The 26473-nt window shown below is 52.6% G+C and overlaps 1 protein-coding gene across 6 annotated transcripts in view; it reads left to right on the top strand.

Annotated features, from left to right (window-relative positions):
- The window catches only part of UNKL (unk like zinc finger), a 44046-nt gene that overhangs the window by 7101 nt on the left and 10472 nt on the right, over positions 1-26473 (top strand). For all 6 annotated transcript variants that reach the window (XM_060031446.1, XM_060031449.1, XM_060031448.1 and 3 more), the window contains 8 exons: positions 5068-5244; positions 5592-5725; positions 8536-8671; positions 10124-10241; positions 11635-11719; positions 12264-12349; positions 18883-18945; positions 25135-25312. In XM_060031446.1, coding sequence (XP_059887429.1) covers positions 5068-5244; positions 5592-5725; positions 8536-8671; positions 10124-10241; positions 11635-11719; positions 12264-12349; positions 18883-18945; positions 25135-25312 — 977 coding nt within the window. The remainder of the gene's footprint in view (positions 1-5067; positions 5245-5591; positions 5726-8535; positions 8672-10123; positions 10242-11634; positions 11720-12263; positions 12350-18882; positions 18946-25134; positions 25313-26473) is intronic.

Here is a 26473-nt window from a genome sequence, read left to right as displayed (position 1 = left end):
GTTTCAGTGGTTCCAGAGCATCATGGCAGACCTGTGTCTGGCATGTACTGCTGCATCACACCATCCATGGAGCCTTGTTTTATTTACACTGATTGGGTCACTAATTGTCATGGATGGTTTTGAGAACCACAGGTGCCACCCTGAATTTGGCGGACTGTGGAACTGAATCACATTACAGGTGCTACAGGGCTGTCAGTGGCCCCCCCGGATGGATGAGTGAACTCCTGTGGTGAGGAAGCATCTGCACGTGGTATTGGGCTGACCCCTGGGGTTCCCACCAGCCTCTTCCCCGCTTCAGTGAGGGTCTACGTTCTGCCATTGTGTTTTCTCTAAGGTTTTCCCTTTTGCCTCTTAGATGTTCTTAGGTGAAGCCATTTTCTTTTCATTAAATGTCCTCCAATATTTTAATCTTAGCTTATGCTTTGAAGTCATGTAATACGCAGAGGTGACATGCCCCTAGTGAAATAATACTGCCTGTTCGGTGCTCAGTGCTGGCGAGAGGGGGAACCTTGGCCGGGCTCTGGTTGCCCCAGTGATGGTACTGGCAAGGAAACAAAATGATGCTTAGAGCTGACCTGAGGGACCATTAGGGAACATGAGGAAATGGGGGAGGTGTCGCCCACCACATTCACTCCCCTGAGCTGTGGGGGTGCACGCAGCCTTTGCCACACCCTGCAGTTAGCGCATTGGCGATGCCTGTGGTCCGTGTGGTCCTGCTTCAGCACGGCTATGCGGACTGGGTTCTGTAGATAAACCAACAGGCAGTGCCTCAGCTCTGATGTGCTGGTCCCCTTCTCCCCAGACTCTGGAATTCTTTTGCTTTAACTTATAGTAGATTGTGAGTGTTTCTGAAGATTGGAACTGTTTTTGCAAAATGGCCATTTTCCTATTAAAGTCATTTTATTTTATTTTTTATTGTAGTAAAACATACATAACATTAAATTTATCATCTTAGCTTTTTTAATTGTACAGTTTAGTGGAGTTAAGTTCATCTGCAGTGTTGTGCAGCCATCACCATCATCCACCTCCAGAACTTTTCCATCTTCAAACTGAAACTCTGTCCCCATGAAACAATAGCTCCTCCTTCCATAATTTTTGATATAAGCAGACGTATCTGTATTCTTGTTCCCCTCCCCCACCTTCCGATGTAAACCACAGGGTGCAACACTCCCTTTTCTTTATTTTTTTAATAAATTTATTTATTTATTTATTTATTTTATTTTTGGCTGTGTTGGGTCTTTGTTGCTGCACGCGGGCTTTCTCCAGTTGCGGCGAGCGAAGACTACTCTTCGTTGTGGTGTGCGGGCTTCTCATTGCAGTGGCTTCTCTTGTTGCGGAGCACGGGCTCTAGGCGCGTGGGCTTCAGTAGTTATGCCATGTGGGCTCAGCAGTTGTGGCTCACGGGCTCTAGAGCGCAGGCTCAGTAGTTGTGGCACATGGACTTAATTGCTCCACAGCATGTGGGATATTCCCAGACCAGGGCTCAAACCCATGTCCCCTACATTGGCAGGCGGATTCTTAACCACTGTGCCACGAGGGAAGTCCTGCACTCCCTCTTCTTAGTGCTTTTCCCTCACGGTACCACCTGGTGCCCCCTCCAAAGCCGTCCACACAGACTGCCCATTCCTCCAAGCCACGCTGAGCTCCCTTGAAGTTTATCCCACAACTCGGTTGTCTCCAGCCTTTGGTGATTACGAACAAAACTTCTTTTTACCTCTGTGTGCCAGTCTGTCTTTGGGGATTGCTGAGACAGAGGGTAATGGCACCTATCCTCTTGATGCCTTTCACTTGGCGTTCTTGCCAGCAGCAGTGTTGGTTTACTATAGCCCTGCTCCTGGGGTTTTGCCCGGGAACAGGTGGGCCTCCAGGTGTATTTCTCTTATCAGAAGCAAGATGAGTGCCTCTCAGTGGTCGAGACCCTTTGCATTTTCTCTTTTATAAGTTCCTTGTTTATTTCTCTAGCCCATTGTTCTGTGAGTTCCTGGCGTCTCTATTTCTACACATTCTTTGTTAGTGATATTAGTCTATATATTAATGTGAAAAGTGGGAGGGGGTTCCTTGTTCTAGAACAGGTTCCTTGGTGTGGCAGAGACTGCTCCATGACAGCCTCACCTCTCTGGGGACCCAGAGACTGAGTTACACACCAGTGCTTGTGAGGAGATGCACAGGAGCTCTTGGAGGAGCTCAAAATGTAAGATGTAACTCTATAGTGAGGGATTTTAATCAAGGCTGCGTCAGTACCTAATATAGTAAAAATCCTAAGCAGATATTTGACCATTTCACTCACACGTCCTGAAAATGTTCCTTGGAACTTATCTTTAAGCACACGAAGGAGACAGCTCCTATTTGGGCACAGAGAGCACTGTCTGCACAGGCAGTGTTTCCTTTTTCTTGTCTGTATGTAATGCAGTCATAATTCTTTAAGTTTTTTCTTTTCTCTTTTCACAAGGTGGGGACCAGCTAGTCTCGTAAACTGCTTTCTCCATCTTCTGCTTTTCCTTTTTCTCACGGATCTTTGGTGATTGGCAACGACAGCTGGGATTGCCCCAGAAGTGTTCGTGCAGAGTTAATTGGAGGAATTGCCTCATTTTCAGTTCCCGCCACTCACAAGAGTGTGTGGTCATCACCTCCACCTTGTGCCCATGTGAGGGGCCCGAGGGGCTGGCTGTGTTCTGTCCTCTTGAACTGGGTGCTGTCACTCAGGTGTCAGTTTGTGAAATGCCACAGGCCATCCAGGTATGACCTGTGACACACTTCCCTGTAAGTGTGGTGTATTTCAACACAAACATAGAGACCATCTCTCTCTTCTCTGTCTCCAATGGGCTTTGTTTAAAGTTGTGATAACATTCATAAAGTTTGCCATTTTAACCATCTTTTAAATTAATTAATTAATTTATTTTTGACTGCGTTGCGTCTTCGTTGCTGCGTGCAGGCTTTCACTAGTTCTGGCGAGCGGGGGCTTCTCACTGCGGTGACTTCTCTTGTTGCGGAGCATGGGCTCTAGGCATGCAGGCTTCAGTAGTTGTGGCACATGGGCTCAGTAGTTGTGGCTCACAGGCTCTAGAGCGCAGGCTCAGTAGTTGTGGTGCACTTAACCATTTTTAAATGTGCAATTCAGTGGCATTAATTACATTCACAAAGTTGTACAACCATGACCTCCATCTATTTCCAGATTCTTCCTTCCAGACAGAAATTTTGTCCCATTACACACTCACTCCCCCTCTCCCTCCCCCAGCCCCTGGCACCCACCCTCTACTTTCTTTTTTTGTTTGTTTGTTTTCTTTATTCTGTTTATTATACTCACATATTTAATACATATTTATTGACTTAATAAAAATGAGAAAATGCTTAGTATAATTGTTTTCAAACACGTTCTTTGAAACAGTAATATATTATTCTCTGTTTCATCAGCATGCTATAAAAAGATTTAGGTAGTACATGATATATATTTTTTTTCTTTCTTTTTTTCTTTCTTTTTTTTAAAACATCTTTATTAGAGGATAATTGCTTTACAATGGTGTGTCAGTTTCTGCTTTATAACAAAGTGGATCGGTTATACATATACATATGTCCCCATATCTCTTCCCTCTTGCATCTCCCTCCCTCCCACCCTCCCTATCCTACCCCCACTCTCTACTTTCTGTTGCTATGAATTTGACTGCTTTAGGGACCTCATGGGAATGGACCCACACAGTATTTGTCCTTTTGTGTCTGGCTTCTTTCACTTAACAGAATGTTTTCAAGGTTCATCCCTGTTGTAGCCTGTACCAGTGCTCATTCCACTGTCTGGATGGACCATGTTTTTGTTCATCCATCCATCAGCTGGTGGACACTCGGGTTATTTCCAGCTTTAAGCTCTTGTGACTCGTGCTGCTGTGATCGTGGGGGCACATGTATCTTCGAGACCCCAGCTTTTCCAGGAGTGCATCTGGATCTTCTGGGCCCACAGCATTTGCCTTTTGCTTGGTTGGCTCTAGGGGACCTGGGGACTTGCCGGGGCATGGCGTCCTCTCTGTCCTGCTCTCATGGCCTGCACACCCAAGGTGTTCCTTAAGGTCTGGGGTGAGCTGTCTGAACTCTGAGCCTCTGTTTCTTCATCTTACCAGATGGGGGTTTAAACTGGTTGGTCCCTAAGTCGTTTTTTCTTTTACTTTTGGTCTTGTCCATCCATCTGTGCTCTGCATGGGGAGCCCCCCACCCCCACAGGTGCTCCCAGCACCCAGGTCCACAGCCTGCAAGGCAGTGAGGTGGGAGTGGACCTTTCCCAAGCCCCACACAGTGCTCCCCAGCCATCTCTGGGGGTGATGCCCTTGTTTTTAGATCTGGGGACTTGCAGCCATGGCTCTGCCTTGGCCTTGGGCCACTCCGGGGCTGCTCAGAGTTCTCTGCGTATCCCCTCTCTTTCTTCTGGGTCTCTGGCTCTTGTCTGGAGGGACTGACCTTGAGGCGGGCTCAGTGCCCTGCCCCATGTCTTCTGGAACCGTCCATGCCACCTCTGCCACTGCCACCTCTGCCGCTGCCACATCCCTGCAGCGGGAGCCCTTACCCTAACCCTAACCCTTGCTGCTCAGGGAGCCGCGTGTGGCTCTCCCTGGAAGTGTGTGGCTCTGGGCCTTTGTGTGGCCTGTGGGATGCTGCCCCATCCGTGCCTCCCCCCAGCTGCTTCTCCCCAGCCTGTCTCCCCCCAGCGTCCTTCTCCAGCCCTTCCAGGCTCCTCCACCTCCCTCGAGGGGTCCCTGAAAGGGCCTGGACGGGGGATGGGAGAGGCCGCCAGCCCCTTACTTGATGGGGGAACTTTGTTTTCCACTTTATTCAAAAAATTATGAAGGGTGATTTTCGGGTAACTTGGGTGTTGTATTTTTCTCCCATGTGTAATTGAGGGATTTGTGGGGGTCTGAGTGCCGTGGGGGAGGGTCTGGAGCAGGGACGGGTGCTCTGTCCAGTGCTGTTCATCCTCCGACTAGAGCAGGTGTTTGGGAAAAGGAGACAAGAACCAGCTGCTGGGAGCAGGTTGACACCGTGGTGGCCCCAGGGCCCAGACGGTGCATGTCGTCTTCTGCTTCCCAGATGTCCGTACCTGCACCGGACGACCGGGGACACGGAGCGCAAGTATCACCTGCGCTACTATAAGACGGGCACATGCATCCATGAGACAGATGCCCGGGGCCACTGCGTGAAGAACGGGCTGCACTGCGCCTTCGCGCACGGCCCCCTGGACCTGCGGCCGCCCGTGTGTGACATCAGGTGAGTGGCCGTCCTGCCGGGAGCCACTCTCCTCCCTGTGTTTCGGGCATTGCTTGCCTCAAGCAGCTCTTTCTGAGCCTTGATTTTACTGCTAATGAGAAAGTGACCCTTCTCCTCCCTCCTGACCTGGACCCGAGGGAGCTTGTGGCGTCTCGCACGCTCGGCTCTGAGGCTCTTGGGATTTGGGCCAAGACTGTCATCCTGGAACGGGGGCCCCAAGGCTGTGGGCTGCACGTCCTGAACCCTCACGTAGGCGGCTTCATAAAGTGACAGAAGCCGGTGGCTATCTCACTGTCGGAGGCTACGGACAGGCTGCAGCACCGTGACCACGTGCCGTTTGGTTGCAGGGAGCTGCAGGCCCAGGAAGCCCTGCAGAACGGCCAGCTCAGTGCTGGGGATGGCGTCCCTGACCTGCAGCCTGGGGTCTTGGCCAGCCAGGCCCTGATGGAGAAGATCCTGGGCGAGGACCCCCGGTGGCAAGGTAACCCTGCAGCCGCTGCTGGGGCGGGGGGCTCACCTCTGTCTGTAAAGTGCCTGCATGGTGGACCTCGTCGACCCCTTTACAGGTCAGGAGGGGAGACCAAGGTTCCATTCGAGCACATTACCCTCAGCCCCTCCAGCAGCCCATCTGGTCCCCAGGCTGCTCTGGGGGAGGGGCCTGCACGGCTGGCACAGCTCCTGCTAGGTGTCTGGTCCCAGAGCCAGCCTGGTCCCCAGCAGCCTCCACAGATGATGGCTATGGGCAGTGAGGTTTGCTTAATTGTAAAATACCCATCATGTAAATGTGCCATTTTAACCATCTGAAAGTCACAGGTCTGTGGCATTTGGTGCACCACAGTGTTGGGCAACCATCAACTCTGTCTGGTTCCAGAACATTTCCATCACCTCGGACAGAAACCCGTGCCCATCAGTGGTCTCCCCTTCCCAGCCCTGGCACCCACTAGCCTGGCTGTGTCTCCGTGGAGCTGCCTGTTTGGATGTTTCCCGAGGGTGGTGCGGTTTTAAGAGAAACCCCCTCAGTAATGCCATGTCTCCTTGGACTGGCTTTGCTCTCACGCACGTAAACGCTTCAAGGCTGCGCTTACTTCAGTGATGAATTCCCTACAAGGGTCTTTCCCCCACCCGCCGAATCCTGTGCCACCCTGGGCCCAGGGACGAATTAACAAAGGTGACTGCCCAGGCCTTCCTGATGCCCAGGCCTCAGGCCGGGCCCTGCAGGAGCGCTGAGGATCCTAGCCTTCCATCGCGCCTGTGGTGTGGGGGGCCTGGACCCACAGCATATATGGGGGTCCCAGCATCGCCATGTCCCTCTGGGGAGAGGATTGCACAGAGGGAGGGCTGCGCCCACAGCTCCCTGCCTCGGGGCTTGTCCTTCTCTTGTTGCAGCCCCTCGGTCTCCCTGGTCCTGGACTACAGGCTCCACCTGTGAGCTCTGGCTTGTGGTGCAGGTGGGGGTACAGGTCCTCTCTTGTCACTGTCAGGTGGGCTGAGCTTGAGGAAGGGAAGGTGGGAGGAGGCGCTGGGTCGGGTCTGGCCGGGTAACTAACCCTCAGCGCCCATGGTTTGGATTTTTAATTAGTAGATTTTATTTTTTAGGGAAGTTTTCGGTTAACAAAAAAATTACACATCATGAATGTCTTGTGTTGATGAGGTAACATTTGTTAGAATTGACAACCAATATTGATACATGATTATTAATTAACAGCACAGTTTACCCCTGCATTGTGCATTCTCCGGGTTTGGGCAAATGTGTAAAGACATGGATCCTCCATTATGATGTCATGCAGGTAGTGTCACTGCCCTAAGGTCCTCTCTGCTCCACTGCTGGTGGCCACTGATCTTTCGCCCCATTGTTTTGTCTTACAGTTGGGACCACACAGTGTGTAGCCTTTGCACTTAGTGCTGTGCATTCAGGGTTCCCTGTGTCTCTTTGGGGCTTGGTAGCACCTTTCTTCTTTTTTTTTCTCATATTATCTTAGCACCTTTCTTCTTATTGCTGAATAATTCTCCACATCTGGGTGGACCGTTCATCCGTCACCCACTAAAGGGCGTCCCGGAGCCCTTGTGACTCATAGGCACTGCCACGCCTCTCACTTCTTTGTGGTTCATGCCACTCAGCGCAGGACCTCATGTCTGTTGGAGGTCCTCTGTCAATGCTTGTGAACAAATGTCTTACAATTTTTATTTTCTTAAAATCGTCTTTTCTGTTTAAACTCCTTTTGTCCTCTCTGTGCCCTGCTGTGTGGTTCACGTCCCTTGTCATTTTATCAGTTATTTGGAACTGAGTTTGGTGTGTGGGGGGTGGTGCCATTAAATGTGGGTGTGGAAGCGTGTCCTGGGCGTGGCTCCCGGGGTTGGCCCGGCAACACAGCCTCCCTCCACTGTCTTCCCCTCCATGCCTTGAGGGTCAGCCCCCCTGGGCAAGTGTAATTAAAAACAATGTCCTTTGTTTAAAAAAAAAAAAAATGGGGAGGGTCAGTTATTAACCAACCCAAGAATGGGTATGATTTTCAAGAATCTCCTTTCATCCATTACTGCTTTTAAATGACCCCTGGTGGTTTTTGTGTTTATTTTTGCTTTGAGATAAAATTCAGGTAACATGAAATTAACTACTTAAAAAATAGACTTTATTTTTTTTAGAGCAGTTTTAGGTTCCACATTGTGGAAAGTTCAGGGAGTCCTCACATACCTGGTACCTCCATACACACGGCAGCCCCCCTGCAGTGGGATGTTTGTCACAGCTGAGAGCCTGCATTGACATGTCAGCATCACCCAGCGCCCATCATGTACCTTGGGGTTAAAATGAGCCATTTAATTTATTTTTATTTATTTATTTTTTAAATTTGTATGGTACTTTATTGGGTGTAAAATGAGCCATTTTAAAGTGTATTTCAGAGGTTTTTAGTATGTTCACAGTGTTGTGCACCCATCACTTTTATCTGGTTCTAAAACTCTATCTAGTCTCCCCAAGGAAGCCCCAGCCCCTGATACCCACTAATCTACTTTCTGTCTATGGATTTGCCTGTTTTGGATGTTTCCTATAAGTAGAATCATACAACATGTGCCTTCTGTGTCTGCTTCTCTCACTGAGCATTGTGTGTTCAGATTGTTAAAGTCTCATCCACGTTGTAGCACGTGTCAGTGCTTCACTCCTCTTCATGGCCGAGTGATGCTCCACCACATGGCTGGGCCACATGGCGTTTACCCATCATCTGCTGATGGACACCTTTTGGCTGTGTGGCTGCCGTGAGCACACGTGTGCACGTTTCCGTGTGGACCCCTGTTTTTCAGATACCAACTTCGTGCTAGGCAGCTACAAGACAGAGCAGTGCCCCAAGCCGCCGCGCCTGTGCCGCCAGGGCTACGCATGCCCGCACTTCCACAATAGCAGGGACCGGCGGCGGGACCCCCGGAGGTTCCAGTACAGGTGAGCCTGGGCCACGGGCGCCACAGGGCCCTGGCCGACTTCTCTGGTGTGGGCCCAGCCCGGCGGTCCCCTCTGTTCACACTCACGTTGGCTCGAGGCTCTAGTTTAGGCAGCCACCCCTCTGCTCCCTTCACTCTCCCCAGAGGCTCTGGTGTCCAGCCAGCCGGCAGGTGCGGTCAGGGCGTGGCTCCTCCATTTCCCCCCCTCCCCCGGCCTCCCTCCTGTGACCTGTGTGTCCCTGCCAGCAATAGCACCTACTGGCAAGGAACTGGCCCTTGCGAGGCTGAGAGTCCCAGTGCCCACAGCCTAACTTCACCCTCTCCGGGGGACTGATGTCCTCGGGGTGGTGGGTTTGGGCCTCATCTGGTTTCATGCACCTGGCAGTCCTGGTCTCTTCCTAGGCCGTCTCCTCCTCACTCCAGCTGCCCTCACCTTGGTGCCCAGCTTAGCCTTGGGTTTGCCAACTTGTTGGATGGACCTGGCACTGAGCGGGGTGGGGGACTGGGGACACAGAACCCCAGCGGTGCCTGGGCACCTTGGCCCTCACCTCGCTCCTCCCTTGGGTCCCGAGCTCTGTGTAGAGCTTGTTCTTGGAGCAAAGAGCCTCTCTCTAATAATTGGATGCCACCTCACCTGCCCGAGAGCCCTCACTTTCAGATAAAGTTGTTTTTATGACAGTCACTGTTCTGAGTAGTTTCAGTTGAGGGACAGAGAACCTTTGGCTTTTAGTCACCCGATGTCATCTTGAGAAGGTGAAGTGAATTTACTGTGTATCAAAGGGATGGAAAATCGTAAAAAATAAAAGTTTTATTTCCCACAGATGATAATTTTTTAAATAAATCCAATACAATAAAGCTGTCAGGAAGTACCTGAAGAATAGAGGGTATTGGGTAGGGTTTTCATATTGTAGGACCAAAGTCTCAGGTTCAATTTTGAAATAGTTTCACGGGGAGACAGAGTGTGGTCCCCTGGTGGGCTGGGCGGGGGCTGGGCCTGGTCTCCTCCTGCTACAGGAGGCCTGGCTGCGTCTCCGAGGTGCTTGTCACAGTGGCATCGGTGGCTCTGACTCACTCACTTCACATTTTGTGGAAAATGAAAACGGGCTCCTGAATGCCTTCTGGGTTCCACCAGGCACCTGCACTCCTTTTTATTTATTTATTTATTTATTTTTTGGCCGCCCTCTGCGGCATGTGGAATCTTAGTTCCCTGACCAGGGATCGAACCCAGGCCCCCTGCAGTGGAAGCGCAGAGTCCTAACCACTGGACGGCCAGGGAAATCCCTGCCCTGCTTTTTTTTTTTGCCTGTCCTGGTGAGGAAGGGGCCAGTGCTTCCGGGGCTGGCACCCATGTCCCCTGGTGGTGCACGTGTGCTCAGCACTGTGCGGACAGCCTGACGCCCCAGGGCATGTGGGGAGGACATCCATCCTCCGCTGACTCCTCCTTGTCCCCCAGGTCCACCCCCTGCCCCAGCGTGAAGCACGGTGACGAGTGGGGCGAGCCCTCCAGGTGCGAGAGCGGGGACAGCTGTCAGTACTGCCACTCGCGCACAGAGCAGCAGTTCCACCCCGAGGTACGGGAGCACCCTCGGTCCAGGGACGGGCTCAAAGGACTCGCAGGGCTGAGCACCTATGGTTCTTTACACGGAAAGAATGCGATTAAAATCAGCAAAGGATCAAGGCCACAGGGGCGGGTCCTGGGGAGACCAGGCACGCACTGTGGACGGTGTGTCCTTCTCCTAGCCACCGTGTGTGGCCGTATTTGTGGCCATACTCACAGTGCTGCCAGCTGGGAAGTCACCCAAGCCTTGGCATCTAGGGTTTTTACTGGGGGTCGGTCAGCAGACGTGGCTAACCTCAGTCTCTGGCCCCTGCAGAGGCTGAGCCAATGCTGCGTGGCCCAGGCCCACCTTAAGTCACCATGTGGCATGGCCCAGGGCCCTGGGTAAACAGAGACCCGACCAGGCAGGACATTCCAGGGACTCAGACATCACCTCCCTGAGCCCATCAAAGCCAGTCCTTCCTTTGGGGCATGCGGGTATGGACAGGGAAGCCATGGAGTTAACCCTTTGCTGCACACTCGGATTTGTGTTAAAAACGAACAAGCACACAAAGCCCCTGGACCAATGGGAGAGCATCAGAGCACTGGGACCAGGAGGGTCAGGGCCAGTCTGGGAACAGGCTCTGCGGTGAAGGAGCACCCAGCTGTGCCCACTGGGGCACCTGGGCTCCAGGGAGGGGTGGACTCCTGGTCTGAAAGGCTGTGGTGTTTCATTTCTTAAAAGTTTCTTCTGTCTAGAGATTCAGTGCTTCAAAGCGTGCATAAAACAACACTTAGATTCCTGATATTTGGAGTTCTGAATTGGAGACCTTTTGAAATTGCTTCTGTTGGTGACCCTTAAAATTTCAGTGCAGGTGCTCAGGGGATGGTCAAAGAGCCACAGGGAACGAGCAGTGTTTCGGGCAGGGAAGGGGGCGGGTGGCAGCACCCATGAGGGTGTCTGGGGCCTAGAGGCCGCTGTCCCTTCTGGGCAGGCTGTGCTGCGGGGCCACACCCAAGTGAAGCAGCCTTGGGTCTGGCCATGGAGTGGACGCACGTGGTCACTTAACAGGCATTTCTTGCCCACCTGCTGTATACCAGGCACTGAACCAGGTGTATCTTTCAGGAAGTGCCAAGTGGACAAGCTGACCTGATATGTGATTTCAAGGACAGGTGCTGCAGGAGCAGCCTCAGGCCCACACGGTTTCCCAGGCTGACTGGCCCTGCGCAGACAGGGCATCCTGGGACTGCTGGGAGGAGTGGGGACGAGGGGTGCGGTGTCCACATCCTTCTTTTTCAGGATACCCCCTTGTGATTACCAGCTCTGGGCCTCCAGCTGGAAGGAGGAGGCCAGGCCCAGCCAGCTCTGGGCCTCCCACGGAAACAGGTCCAGCCTCTCTGTTTGCTGTTTTATTTTCATTTCCTAGATCTACAAGTCTACCAAGTGCAACGACATGCGACAGACTGGGCACTGCCCTCGGGGCCCCTTCTGTGCTTTTGCGCACGTGGAGAGTGAGTACCTTGGTGCACCCGGAGCAGGCAGGGCTCAGCCTCGGTCGGGGGCGGCTGGGAGGGTCGGCGGGGCTCTGGGCTTCATGGGGTTCAGCATGGCCCTGCCTCTGGACACCCCAGGGCCATGAGTGTAGTAATTTTGGCCAGGTGAGCCCATAAAGTCCCCAAAGGCAGAAACCATGTCGGTGACGGGAAATGCATAGACACGGCCCTTCCCCGGGGTTCCCGAGAGCTTCCTCTTAAAGCTTTTTGATTTGGGATTCCTGTTCTTATGAGCATAGTTGCAAATTCTGCTTTTACTATTTTTTATTTTAATGGGGAGGGTGGCTTTTCCTGTTGAAATTTTCCATTACTTTCTGCTGTTGGAGTTGTTCATGATTTGCTCTGGAAGACGCCAGGGTCCCATGCGGTCGGCTCGGCTCACAGCGGCTCTGGCCGACCCGTTAGAGACTAGCGCACGCTTGCTCTCCCTGATCTGTGGGGTCTTTTTAACCAAAGTCTCAGCCAGCAGCCACTCAAAGCCTGCCACCCCCTTTCTCGGCAGAGAGTCTTGGAATGGCCAGCGACTGGGGCTGCCGAGACCTCACCTCCACCAGCGGCCCCGTGGCCCCCAGCGGGCAGCCCGGACACGTAAGTGGACGGCGTCCCGAGGAGGGTGCCCGCTCTGCTGTTTGGTTTGAATCCAGCATTAGGTACACGGATGGATGTGATCTCTGGGTGACATGGTTGGAGGCGGCCTGCCTGCAGGGTTGGCGGCTCCTTATAGAAGAGTCTAGAAGAATCCTGGCTGAGTCCTGGCCCGGGTGTACTTGCCTGGCCTTGCCTTTTGCCAGACACGCACATATTGGCCATGTGTGAGGCGCGGTCTCTGGCTGAGTGTGAAGAGGGGCCCCGAGTCCATGGGGATCCCTGAAGGGCAGGAGAGGCGGGTCCCCAACGAGGTGTGAGGGCAGACCCAGGCGTCTCAGTGAGAGTTGTGCAGTGAGAGATGGGGGGCCTTGTGGGTTAGGACCCTTGTGCCCGTGCAGGTGGAGGGGACAATGGGGGGCTCCATCCTGCGTCCCATCCGTCACTGTGGCATGGTCGTGGGCATGGTTGTGGGCTCCTTGGCTCTGCCTTACGTCTCTGAGGATGATCCTCTTCCTCGCACGCGTTTTTATCTGTCGTGTTGGTGTCACTGAGGAGGTGGCCGCCTGGGATTGGTTCTAGGAAGGAAACTGAAGAAAACTCAGGTGTTTCCCCATCCTGTCTTTCTTTCCACTTGGTGCTTTTCTGAAAAAAACAGAAGGACAGGAAAGGTGAGGACAGCTGAGGTGGGGTTTGCTTGGAGGAGCCCTGCCAGGCGCACAGCTCATCGCTGCTCCTTCAGCGCGGAGGAGCATTCGGGACTGCCACTCTCTTCCAGTAGCAGAGCCGGCGCTTGGCAGAGGCAGAAGCTAGTCCCCTCCTCACCTTCTTGGTGGCTCCCAGGGGGTGTGACAGTCGTGGTTTCAGGTGGTGGTCAGAGGGCCACTGGCTTGGCTCCCACTGAGGGCCAGGGTGGATGGATCCTCGGTGTGGCTTGTACCTGAAGAAGCAACAACCAGGGTGTTTGGACGGGGAAGCTGGGACCCTGCAGGAGGCGCCTCCGGCTGCTGGGCGGTGCCAGAACAGTGCGCCCACCCCTGCAGACAGACTCTCAGGGCATCCTTTGTCTTTTGTTAATTATTTTGCAACTTAAAAGTCACCGTGCTAGAACACATAGTGGGTGCCAGGGCTGGGGAAGGGATGGCAGTGAGGGCTCAGTGGGGAGGGTTCCTTTGCAGATGGAAATGTGGAACTGGATAAAGGTGGGGTTCGCACAACATCGTAAATGTGCCAAATGCCACTGAATCCTTCACTTTTTAAAAATTACTCTTGTGTGAATTTTGCCGCGATTTTTTAAAAAACTAAAAAAAGTAATGAAGCATCCTGTTTGGGGCTGGCTCTGACTTTCGGGCCCAGGACGTAGACAGCCTCAGGGCAGGCCTGGCAACACCATCTTCCTGCATGGTGCTGGGCTCCAGCTGTGTGTTGGGCGACTTTGGCTGAGCGGGAGCCCTGGTTTTGTCTCTCTCAGGTCTCCTGTTGCAGCAGCCCCGCAGGGAGCGCCCGGCAGCCCTGCCAGGTCTGAACGGGAAGATCGTGCAGGGGAGGGCATTGTGCTTGGGGCAGGTGGCGGGGGGTGGGGTTGGGGGGGCGAGGTTCTCATTCTCTACTGGTTGCCCCCTCCATCCTGAGTATATTTGTTTGTGAGGATTGTCACAAGTCCCGAATCCAGCCTTGTGCACAGTGGGTGTTCCCGCTGCTTCCTTTTCAGTGTAGAGAGAGTCTGGGTGAATAGACAAACCATGAACCTCAGTATGCATACTTCACCCTGGTGGGGGAGAGATGCCTGGAGTCTCATCACCTGTAGATGTGGTCCTGGGTTTGAGGAGTCCGTCTTGGGTTTGAATCCCTCCTCTACGACCGGGGAGAGGGAAGTGGCTTCCCCACTGCTTGCTTCCGGCTGTGGGGCCCACGTAGCTGTGCGTCGGCTCCCGCTGCCGGCACCCTCTCCTCACTGTGTCCAGAACTGGCCACATCATGTGACCTGCTGGCATCTCTCAACAGAAACACATTGTGAAATAATAGAAAATATGTATATTGGTCTCTTCTCCCCCTGGCTCCTCACACAGGACTCCAAGACCCTCATAATTCTTTTGTTCCAGTGAGGTGACTCTTGGTGGGCTCCTGGATGGGGCTGGTCACAAGAAAGACCAGGTGTGATTAGAAGCCTGGAACTTTCAGCCCTACCCCCATCCTCTGGGGAGGGGGAAGGGGCTGGAGATTGAGTCAATAGTGGATCGTGCCCACGTGATGACCCTCCATAAAAATCTCTAAAGTATGAGGTTTGGAGAGCATCCAGGTTGGGGAACACATCCATGTGCGGGAGGGTGGTGCACCCCAGCTCCACGGGGACAGAAGCTCCTGCACTTGGGACCCCTCCGGACCTTGCCCGGAGTGCGTCTTCACCTGGCTGTGCATCTGTGTCCTTTATCACATCCTCTATTACATAATGAGCCAGTAAACATAGTTACATGTTTCCTGGAGTTCTGTGAGCTATAGTACAATGGCTTGGGTTCCATTGTAGATGGAACCCAAGGAGGGGGTCATGGAAACCCTGGTTTACAGCTGGTTGGTCAGGCGCACAGGTGACAACTTGGGACTTGGATTGGCGTCTGAGGTGCAGCTGTGTCTCGTGGAACAGCCCTCAGTCTGTGGGGGTCTGCGCTGTCTCCAGGTAGCGAGTGTCACAGAGGAGTGTTTCCTCTTCACCAGCTGTGACTTTAGCACAACCTTTCTGCGTGCTGCCTCTCATGTCTGGCTGCAGACGCAGCTGAGTTCCTTTGGTGAGGCAGGGAGCTGGGCTGCTCTCCTGGGTGATGCCCACCCTGCTCCCCGGGTCAGGCTTCCAGCCCCACAGCTGCTTTAGGCAGGGTGCACCTGGATTCGCCCACCTCACAGGTCCTCAGTTACCCTGAGGTGGGACTCGAGTGTGTCAGTGTAACCGTTTCAGAATGAACAGCAGCGCCTCGTGTGGCCACCACCTCTGCTCGTCCTTATGTGAGACAGAACTCATTCAGGTGGGCCTAAGGCCAGGACTGGAAATTGAGGGAGAAGTTAAAATCCTCCAAGAAGTTACCGAGTCCGTTGTACTGCTCACCGCATGACAGGCCAGTAAGTCGAAAGATGAGTTGTTGGGGCAAGGAATAGCAACTTTATCCGGAAAGCCAGCAGACCAGGAGGACAGTGGACTAGTGTCCCAAAGAACCCAGTTAGAATTTAGGCTTCTTTTGTACTAAAAGGAGAGGGCATATGGTTAGTTGTTGCGAACTTCTTGGAATCCTTTGTTCTCAAAGCTGTCTGCATAGGTCTGGTCACGTTCCTATAAACCTCCAACAAGATAAATGTTATGCTCTGTTTTGCAACTTTTTATCTCTATATGAATGGAAAAGTGATAAACCTTTAAAGGTCAGAACTTTGAGAATGGGCTATCCTGTGTATTTCAGGCTATAGGCAACATTCTTTTAGTGATTAACTTGTAGCAAAAGCAATAGAATACAAAGGTTAAAGCAAAAGAAACAATCCAATATGGAGTCAGATTTGTTCTTCCCTATTACAAAGTTTCCGTTAAAAAGATTCAAGCAAAGTGTTTCAATGTGAAACATCCAGTCTTCCCCTGGAGGACCACAACATTGGAACTGGGAACTGGCTCGTCCTCCTGCCTGACATTTTCAGCACATGCTCAAATAGATTTTGAGCATCCAAGAATCATGTGGGATCTGAGGCGCTGGGGTCAACTCGGGCCGCCTCTGGGCATGGGTTCAGGGGCATGTGGTTTGGTCGTGACCCTAAGGGAATACGTCGATTGGGGTGTTTGGAGAAGCTCGGACCTCAGCATGGGTCTCACTGTCCCAAACGAACCATTTTCGTTTAAATTGGGGGTGAGGAATAGAGGACAGCTTCCCTTCCCCATTTTCCTGAATCTCAGTCAACTTTGACAGCAGAACTGAACGTAAGTGAAAGAACTCTGTGCTCTATCCGGGGCAAGCTGCTCTCACCGGCCGCCCTCTTGCCCCGTTCCAGAACATTCACGCACAGCTAGGTGCCTGCTCAGCACACCTGAAAGCTCCTGTGTGATGGTGGGTTGCTGACATTGCAGAGCATGAGCTCCCCTCCCCGCCCAGCACAGGTGCAGGCCCAGGGAAGAGTCAGGAGGGCCCCTGGACGGGGACAAGGCCCCACGCAGGAGCTCTGGGACTTTATCCTGAAGGCGAGCAGAGCTGTTTCAGGGCAACCTGGTTTCTTCACAATGTAGCTTCTCCTTAGAGCGAGGGTCTCAGGTCTCTGGTCAAGGCCTTCGGAGGCCAACAACCAAATTGGGGTGTGTGGGGGGGTCACTTCTGGGTGAAAAGAATGCAAGGAAACCAGAGAAACCAGGACGGGCTCAGAGTTGAGCTGGGTGTTGGGCATCAGGCAGGAGGAAAGGGCCCCAGTCAGGGCCTGTGTGAACATGGCTTCTTCTCTGCCTTCTGTGAGTCTTCTGGGTCCTTCTACAAATCCAGAAATCAAACAAGGAAGGAAGGGATGACCTAAGCCACCGCCACAAGTTCAAGTTCACTTAACATAAGATTAGGCACAAAAATCAGAATAACACTCAGATCTAAAGAACGTTTTTTTGTTTTGTTTTTTGTTTTTGGCTGTGTTGGGTCTTCATTACTGTGCGTGGGCTTTCTCTAGTTGTGGTGAGGGGGGGCACTTTTCATTGTGGTGCGCAGACTTCTCATTGAGGTAGCTTCTCTTGTGGAGCACGGGCTCTAGGCATATGGGCTTCGGTAGTTGTGGCATGCAGGCCCTAGAGCGCGTGGGCTTCAGTAGTTGCATCACGTGGGCTCTAGGGTGCATGGGCTTCAGTGGTTGTGGCGCGTGGGCTCAGTAGTTGTGGCTTGCGGGCTCTAGAGTGCAGGCTCAGTAGTCATGGCACACGGGCTTAGTTGCTCTGTGGCATATGGGATCTTCCTGGACCATGGATTGAACCCATGTCCCCTGCATTGGCAGACAGATTCTTAACCACTGCACCACCAGGAAAGTCCCTTGGTGCAGTTTTCATGCTTATGTTTGACCTGAGAGTACAGGTCCTGAGCTCTGCATGCAAAGCCATCCTCGTGCAGTTTCCCCAGAAGGTGGCTCATGGGAGTCAGGATTTTTACATGCGAGAGAGAGGAAAAAACTATTCCCTCGGGCTTCCCTGGTGGCGCAGTGGTTAAGAATTCGCCTGCCAATGCAGGGGACACGGATTTGAGCCCTGGTCTGGGAAGATCCCACATGCTGCGGAGCAACTAAGCCTGTGCGCCACAACTACTGAGCCTGCGCTCCAGAGCCCACGAGCCGCAACTACTGAACCCCGAGCGCCTAGAGCCCGTGCTCTGCAACAAGAGAAGCCACCGCAGTGCGAAGCCCGCGCACTGCAATGAAGAGGAGCCCATGCTCGCCGCAAGTAGAGAAAAGCCTGTGCGCAGCAACGAAGACCCAACACAGCCAAAAATAAATAAATAAATTTAAAAAAAAAACCAAAACTGTTCCCTCTATCCGTTTAGGTTTAGTGTCTGGGGTCCCACAAATTAAACTGACCAAAGGCAAATTAACTGGAGAAAATGTTTATTTCTTATTCATTTGGAGGCTAGACCTGGGGGCTTATCTACCCTTTTAACAAAGAGCAATAAATTGTGGAGAAGTGACAAGACAAAAAGGGTTTCTGCTTACAGGGAACTAAATTTGGGAAGGTAAAGATATGGGGGAAGTAAGGGAGGATGAGGGTTATTTTAGTGAGTTTGTTGTGAGGCTCAGCCTCCTGCAGTCCTTTGGGTGATTAGCGTTCTCAGGTGGTTAAGCTGTTCCCTTCCTCTTGGGAGGGAAGGGATCGCCTTTATGAAGGGAAATTTATAGGCTGTCTCCAGGCAGAAAGGGTGAGGGCAGAGAATAGCCTTCCAGGAAATCATTTGTGTCAGGTGTTGGACTTCCCGCGACTTTCCCGGCTCTGGAGATGCAGCCCTGCCTGGGAGGCTTTCTTTGGGGTTCGCCGTTGTGGGTTCAGGGAGCTCTCACCTGCCTTCACACGGACCGGCAAGGAGCGCAGAGATCCACATCAGGTGTAGGAACTGGAATCCAAGAAAACTGATGCAGAGGCAGCAGATTTGAAAGCCTTTCTGTTTCATGGACTTCAGTCCTTGGCCTTTTCTTTTTCTTTTCCCCCCTTTATTTGTTTGTTTATTTTGGGCTATGTTGGGTCTTTGTTGCGGTGCGCAGGCTTCTCACTATGGTGGCTTTTCTTGTTGAGGAGCACAGGCTCTAGGTGCACAGGCTTCTAGAGAGCAGACTCAGTAGTTGTGGCACACGGGCTTAGTTGCTCCGCGGCACGTGGGATCTTCCTGGACCAGGGCTCGAACCCGTGTCCCCTGCATTGGCAGGTGGATTCTTAACCACTGCGCCACCAGGAAAGTCCTAGTCCTCAGCCTTTTCTGCCTTCCGAGCAAAGCTTAGGTCTCTGTGTGTTTTTAATCAGCTGCTTTTTCTTCCAACAGCCAGTGCTTTTTCTGTTGCAGGCAAAGCGGAGAGATTCACCTGCTGAAGGCAGCCAGAAGGCCAGCGAGCAGGACAGTAAGCAGGTACTACCCGAGGCGAGATTTCACGTTCTCTTTGCGACTAGACTGCTGCCTGTGTAGCCCGTCACTTACCCCTGACTCACGCCGTGACCTGGTTAACATCCATTTATAAAACAGCTACATTCTTATATTCTTCTTAAAGTCATCTGTTCCATGTGTCCTTTGTTTTAATGTTTTAAAAAGTGTGCCGTACCTTGGAAACAACAGAACCAAAACCTCTTAAAGTTTCCCCCACGGGGAAATAAGAGGTGCCCTTCGTGGCCCTTCTGTGTGAGCGTCCCCGGGGCAGCCGTGACAAAGCTCCACAGACCGAGGCTTAAACAACACGCAGTGATTCCGTCTGGAGCCCGAAGTCGGAGACAAGGGTGTCAGCAAGGTTGGTTCCTTTTGGGGACCTCCGTTCTTGGCCTGCAGGCGCCGTCTTCCCTCTGTGTCTGTGTCTGTCTCCAGTGGTCCCTTTTCCATCAGGACATCAGTGCTATTGATCAGGACCCCCCCCATCAACCTTGTCTTAACTTGATTCCCTCAGTAAAGACCCTGACTCTAAGCAGGTCCCGTTCAGAGGTGCTGGGGGTCAGGACCCCAACATCTGAGTTTTGGGGGCACAGTTGAGCCCATGGCAGCATCCAGGGTGAGCCTGGCTTGGTCTCCCTCTCTCGGGTCACAGTCTGGAGTTGTTTTCACCTCTGAGAGAACTAGTGATCAGAAACTAGTGATCAATGCATTCTTTCTCCTCCAAGGGAGGCTACATGGGGGCTTCCCGCCGTGCCCCCCCCCCGCCCCCGCCCCCAGGCTTCTGCTAAGTCAGGCCCTTTCTCTCTGTTCTGTGCGACATAGCTTCCTGTACGCTTGGTAAACCAAGTTGTTTGAGAAACAGGTTTTTTTCTCTGGACACAAGGATGCTTGTTTTCCTATCACTGTAAAAGGCAGAGGGAGCTTTACATGCTCCGGAAGGCCTGGGCTTGGCAGGATGCGCAGCGAGCACTCACTCTCTCTGGCGGCTTGTCACCTGTCTCTGCTCTGAGCTTTATTTTAAATTCCCAAGTGGACAGGCCCTCACAGTTCCTTTTCTTCTGGTTTTCTTAGTGCCCTGAAGGTACCTCCTGGGGGATTTTTCAGGGCAAGATGTTCAGGCACTATTTTTCCATTAGAAGCTTCTGAAGCACATTTTTGAAATCAGCAGGGTGGTTGAAAGTAAAAATACAACCCAGTTATCTTGTCTTTTTTTTTTTTTTTAAAGAGATTGAAATCGAGAAGTTGTTCATTAAGAATCTGAAACATGAAATGTTAACAGTAGTGTAACCAACAGGGTACGTGACCGCAGTCTCAGGGCTGAGGAGGAAGGGCCTGGAAAGGAGTGGGGCTCACGGCGGGGGAGCCCAAGATGGCTGGGAGGTTCCCAGTGTGCGAGCTGCCCTCCCCCTTGGGCGCTGTGAGTAGACTGGCCAAGTTCATCTACCAGCCAGCACTCACCTGCACTCAGAGACCCCCTCCATCCTGTCCCAAAGCCAGGCCCGGTTGGAAAGCCAGAGGGCCCCTAGGCCAGGTTCACTGGTCCCAGCATTTCCCCTGGGACCCCTGAAGTTCCCGCTCTGTTTGAAGGGTCGGCTGGAATGCCCAGTGGACGCCGTGGCTATGAGGCCAGCCTGGTGGCTCTCTCGGGTGAATGGTGCTCAGATGCTGCTCCAGGCACCCCTTCCCTGCATGTGGGCGCCGTCCGCTCTGGCTGGAGGAGAATTCTGGCCACCTGTCCCTGGGACCTCCCATCTCCTCTGAGGCGGCCGCAGGACCCCATGTCCCTGGGCCTCAGCAGCAGCTCTTGTTTCTGGGCCTTCGATCATTGGGTCAGAGTGGGGAACACAGGGCGTGTGGTGTTTTCCTTGATAAACTGAGGCGGTTCAGTTCGCTGGTTAGCCCAGCCCACTCCCCAGTGTCCGTCTTCCTTCCCAGGGGGCCCCTTTCTTAGACACCCCCTGCTTGCTGGGCGGCACTCGGTGGTTCCTGCCGAGGAAAGCAGCTCCGTGCTGTAGCCGCCCATCGCTGCAGAGTCCAGGCTCCGAGACCATGGAGACAGTGTCCGCGGTGCGCAGACCCCAGCCCTCCAGGACTCGCTCTGTCCCGCTCTGAGAGGCAGCCAGTGGTGTCACCTCGTGAGAGCAGAGCAATTGGGGGACTCAGTTCTCAGCGAACAGGCGGGCTTTCCAAGTTGTCAGTCTGATGAGTCCCCAGGTCACCCCAAGCTTACCCTAGCACACGAGTGTGTCTCTGCTACTCAAAGACAGGCAGATGGGAAAGCTTCCTGACTTTGGGATTGGCAACAATTTCATGGATGTGACACCAAAAGCATAGGCAACAGAAGAGAAAATAGATAAATGAGACTTCATTGAAATTAAAAACTTTCGTGCATCAAAGGACACTGTCAACAAACAGAGTGAAAAGACAGCTCATGGAATGGGAAAAATATCTGCAAATTATTTATCTGATAAGGGGTTAATATTCAGAACATAGAAAGAACTCCTACAACTCAACATCAACAAAACAAGCAACCTGATTAAAAAATGGGCAAAGGGGGCTTCCCTGGTGGCGCCGGGGTTGAGAGTCCGCCTGCTGATGCAGGGGACACGGGTTCGTGCCCCGGTCCGGGAAGATCCCACATGCCGCGGAGCGGCTGGGCCCATGAGCCATGGCCGTTGAGCCTGAGCATCCGGAGCCTGTGCTCCTCAACAGGAGAGGCCGCAACAGTGAGAGGCCCGCGTACCGCAAAAAAAAAAAAAAAAAAAAAAAAATGGGCCAAGGACTTGAGTAGACATTTCTCCAAAGAAGATACACAAATAGCCCACAAGCACATGAAAAGATGCTCAATACCAGTTGTCTCTAGGAACATGCAAACCAAAACCACCATGAGGTACCACTTCATGCCCATTAGGGGACAGCTGCTATTAAAAAAACAAAACAAAGAATAACAGGTGTTGGCAATGATGTAGAGAAATTGAAGCTTTTTTGCATTGCTGGTAAGAATGTAAAATGGTGCAGCCGCTGTGGAAAACAGTATGGTGTTTCCTTGAAAAATTAAAAATAGAATTACCTTATGATCCAGCAATCCCATTTCTGGGTATATACCCAAATGAATTGCAAGCAGTGTCTCGAAGAGGTATTTGTACACCCATTTTCACAGCAGCATTATTCATGAAGCCAGAAGGTGTGAGCAACCCAAGTGCCCATTGGCGGATGAATGGATGAGCATAATGTGGTCCATCCATACAGTGGAATATTATTCAGCCATAAAAAGGAAGGAAATTCCATCACATGCTACAACATGGATCAACCCTGAAGACTGTGTTAGCTCAGGCTGCCATAACAAAACACTAGACTGGCTGGCTAACATACTGGAAATTTATTTTCTCACAGTTCTGGAGGCTGGACATCCAAGATCAAAGTGTAGGCAGGTGTGGTGCCGGTGGCTGGCATCTTGCTATGTGCCTGCACATCCTTTCCTCTGTGCCTGTGCATCCCTGGAGTCCCTTCCTCTTATAAGGACACCAGACCTATCGGATCAGAACCCCCTCTTATGACCTCATTTAACTGTCACCTTAAAGGCCCGATCTCTAGATACAGTCACATTGGAGGTTAGGGCTTGAACATTCGGATTTTGGGGGGACACACAGTCCACAGCAAAGACATTATGCTCAGTGAAATAAGCTAGACACAAAGGACAAATCCTGGGACTTCCCTGGCGGTCCAGTGGTTAAGACTCCTCACTTCCACTGCAGGGGGTGAGGGTTTGATCCCTGGTTGGGGAACCAAGATTCTACATGCTGCGATGAGCAGCCATACAGTGGGATGCCCCCCACCCCATACAGTGGGATCCTGTTTGATCCTGCTTATATGAGGTCCCTGCAGCTGTCAAATTCATAGAGACAGAGAATGGAAGGGTGGGTGTCAGGGACTCGGGGAGGGTGGGGAGTTAGTGTTTAATAGGACAGAGTTTCAGTCTGGGAAGATGAGAAAGTTCTGGAGATGATGGTAGTGATGGCTGCATAGCTGTCAATGTATTTAATACTGCTGGATTGTATGCTTAACAGTGGTAAGATGGTCAATGCTATGTTATGTGTATTTTACCACGAAAAAGAGAAACCGTGCAGACAAAGCTGGCGTAAGGAGGGGCACGCCTCCCCCATTTTGCTGTGTCACGTCTGGCTCTCCTGGTGACAGAGACCCCACTCTCCACCCATCCTGCTACATCTGTAATCACCGTGGGTGGCCTCAGGGAAAGGACCAACCAGGATGTTGTCATCGATTTTCAGGACAAAGTGTCACCTGATGTCTTCAAGGGGGCACGTGCTCCTGCAGTATGAATTTTTTGGGTGGGTGAAGTCACGGCAGCTCCCAGCTAGGCTCCATGCGTGGGGTTTAACATGGGGTGTCTGCAGTGCCATGGGTAGGTTCCTGCCATTCCTGCCTCGCCCGGGGACGGGGCAGTGGCTGCGGCGGGAGAGAGGAAGAAGGCCTGTGGTCACACCTCCCACGGCTGGAGGGATGGAAAGCCAGGTTGTGGATGGGCAGGTGGGCCCACCTCTGAGCTGAAGCCCAGGGAGAGCTGGGGGACGTTGCTCTCCAGACCTCTGTAGTTTGAGTTACTACTTTTTTTTTTTTTTTGCGGTACACGGGCCTCTTACTGTTGTGGCCTCTCCCGTTGCGGAGCACAGGCTCCGGACGCGCAGGCTCAGCGGCCATGGCTCACGGGCCCAGCCGCTCCACGGCATGTGGGATCTTCCCGGACCGGGGCACGAACCCGTGTCCCCTGCATCGGCAGGCGGACTCTCAACCACTGTGCCACCAGGGAAGCCCCCGAGTTACTATTTTTAAGTTTTAGTCTCAAGCATACAATGGCGATCAGTCCCAGGGTCTCTGCAGTCATGGAGCAATGGGTTGTCACCTGGGGCCTCTCTTGAGCAAAGCCAGTTGCTGGGGGTAGACCGTGAACGCCAAGAAGGAGGCCTCAGGGCTGGGAACACTTGCTCGGAGAAGCTATTCTGTGCCAGATTGGTCTCTTACACACTGTTCAGTGAATTTCCTTTTTATTATGAGAATTTCACTAGGAACCCCATCTCCTTGCACTTGGTCTTATAGCACCCCTTCCCTCCCCCCCCACCACGGTTAACTTTTCCTATATTATTTTGAGGCAAAACCCAGACGACATACCATTTCACTTTAGTATAGCTTCTGACTCTTGATTTCCTAGCAGCCTCTGAGTGTGCACCCAGACATGACTGTGTACAGTTGGAAAGCCCTGAGGTCTGACTTCGTAGGTCTGTCCTGGTTCATTTTTATCACATCCTTTTCTGTGCACAGTGCCCTCCACATTACTGGCTATTCATCCAAAATTGTGCCAATTCTTTTAATCTATCAAAGATAATGTGAATTGCCCCAATCTTTTTCTTTTGTTGGGTAATGAGGTCATAGGATTATTTTTTTTAATAAATTTATTTTTGGCTGCTTTGGGTCTTCGTTGCTGCACGCGGGCTTTCTCTAGTTGCGGTGAGCGGGGGCTACTCTTCGTTGCGGTGCACGGGCTTCTCACTGCGGTGGCTTCTCTTGTTGCAGGGCACGGGCTCTAGGCACGCGGCTTTAGTAGTTGTGGCATGTGGGCTCTAGAGCACAGGCTCAGTAGTTGTGGCGCACGGGCTTAGTTGCTCTGCGGCATGTGGGATCTTCCCGGACCAGGGCTCCAACCTGTGTCCCCTGCATTGGCAGGCAGATTCTTAACCACTGCGCCACCAGGGAAGCCCCTCACAGGATTATTTTGTCGACGTCTTCAGAAGCAGTGCTGGCTGTCTGCTCACGTCTGTGGTGGGTTGTTCTTAGGCTGCCTCATCTGCTTGTGAACGTCCTTCTCTGAATCTTTATTATCATGATTCTTATTATCATCATTAGATGGGACACTCCCTGGATACATTTGTTCCCGTCCCTGGGTGATCGACAGCTCGTGATTCTGCTGTCATAGTTATTGTAACTAACCAGATGTTTAAAGCCTCTCTAGAATCTCTGGAAAAGTAGTCGACTTTCTTTATTTTGTTTTGGGGATAAAAGTGGGCCAGCCCATCCGTCTCGATTCTGTCATTCTCTGTCATTCTCTGTCACATTGCTGTCCCTGAGCAGGGCGCTGGCTCATCTTGTTATGTCTTTGCACAGAGCCACCTGGCAGTGTTGGCAGTGGGTCACCCCCTCGCTCCCAGCGTGAGTTCCAGCCTCGCATCCAGCCTGGCATCCAGCACTGGCTCAGGCGGCTCCTCGCCCACCGCTCTGCCCACTGTCTCAGCTCGTGCCCACCCTCTTGACCCCACTGGCAGCGCCGTCGAGGCGGTCCCAGGTAAGTCTGGGGCTCTGCTCCCATCTCCCCGACGCCTCTTTGCACTTCCCTTGACGCCTTCCAGTATGCATGGTGTATGCTCATGCTCAGTTTGTAGAAGAGCATTTTCGGTCACCTGCCACTTTGGCTGTGTTGCCCGTGGTCTAGGAAATGCCTGCCTCGCTGGGGGCCTTGGGCTGCAGAGGGGATGAGGAGCCCTCAGGTGGGGCAGCTGGACAGGCCCCACAGGGCAAGGCAGAGCGGGCAGTGCCACCCAGCCTGAGACCACCAACAACAGGAGGCTTCAGAGAAATGAAATGGGGGCTGTGAGGGGTGGTGAGGGCACCTGAAGACGGGGGACGGTGACAAGAGTGAGGAGCGGGGATGAGGTCACAAGGCATGGGCACGGCTACCGGCTGCAGAGGGGTTCTTGGCCGCTGGGAGTCCTTGAGGGTTTGTGGACTGATGACTGGTGTGATTGGACCCGGGGGACCTGTCTGGCAGCTGGATGGAGGCGCAGAGCCCAGGTTGGGGCTGTTGTGAAAGCTAAGGGAAGAGTGGAGCTGGTGGGTGAGATGGTGCCTGTCAGGGCCATACGGGTCACCTGGCCCTCTCAGGCCACGTCTGGGTGCACCTGGCTGCACCAATAATACTAGCCAGTTTTGGGAAGTAACGGAATCCTCAGAACTGCCCTCTGGTCCCAGGAGGAGGGCCCTTGCTGGCCTTTCTGCAGTTGGGACCCAGGACCCAGAGTGCACACCCCACCCGCTTTGGGGCTAACAGGTGTAGACTGGATTGTTTTCCCATGTAGTTTCATTCAGGTTGTATCCTTACTAATGCACTGCATGAATAGAAGGGGTAAACTCTGAAATAAACAGGTGCTGGTTCCAGATTTTCTGTGTTTAATGGATTCAGTGGAATCATTTCAGGGCCACTGGGCAGGTTCCTTTCTTTTGCCTTACACTTCATATGAACAGGCGGGAACCTCCGGAGTTCATTGCCGGGTGGCTGGCAAAGGGTGGAAAGACTAGATCGACTGTGGAGGGACCTCAGGGCTGTGGGCAGCTGACTCTAAGTGACCTCCGAGGGCAGGGTCACGGCCTGTTCATCCTGACCCACATGGCGTTGGGTTGAGCATGTTTTACCTGAGTGGGGTCCAGCCTGAGCCGCGGCAGGCGGGCA

Source organism: Delphinus delphis, chromosome 15 (assembly GCF_949987515.2).
Source record: "Delphinus delphis chromosome 15, mDelDel1.2, whole genome shotgun sequence".
Classification (NCBI taxonomy): domain Eukaryota; kingdom Metazoa; phylum Chordata; class Mammalia; order Artiodactyla; family Delphinidae; genus Delphinus; species Delphinus delphis.
Note: the sequence above shows the minus strand (reverse complement) of the source record. Positions and strands in the feature narration are given on the sequence as shown.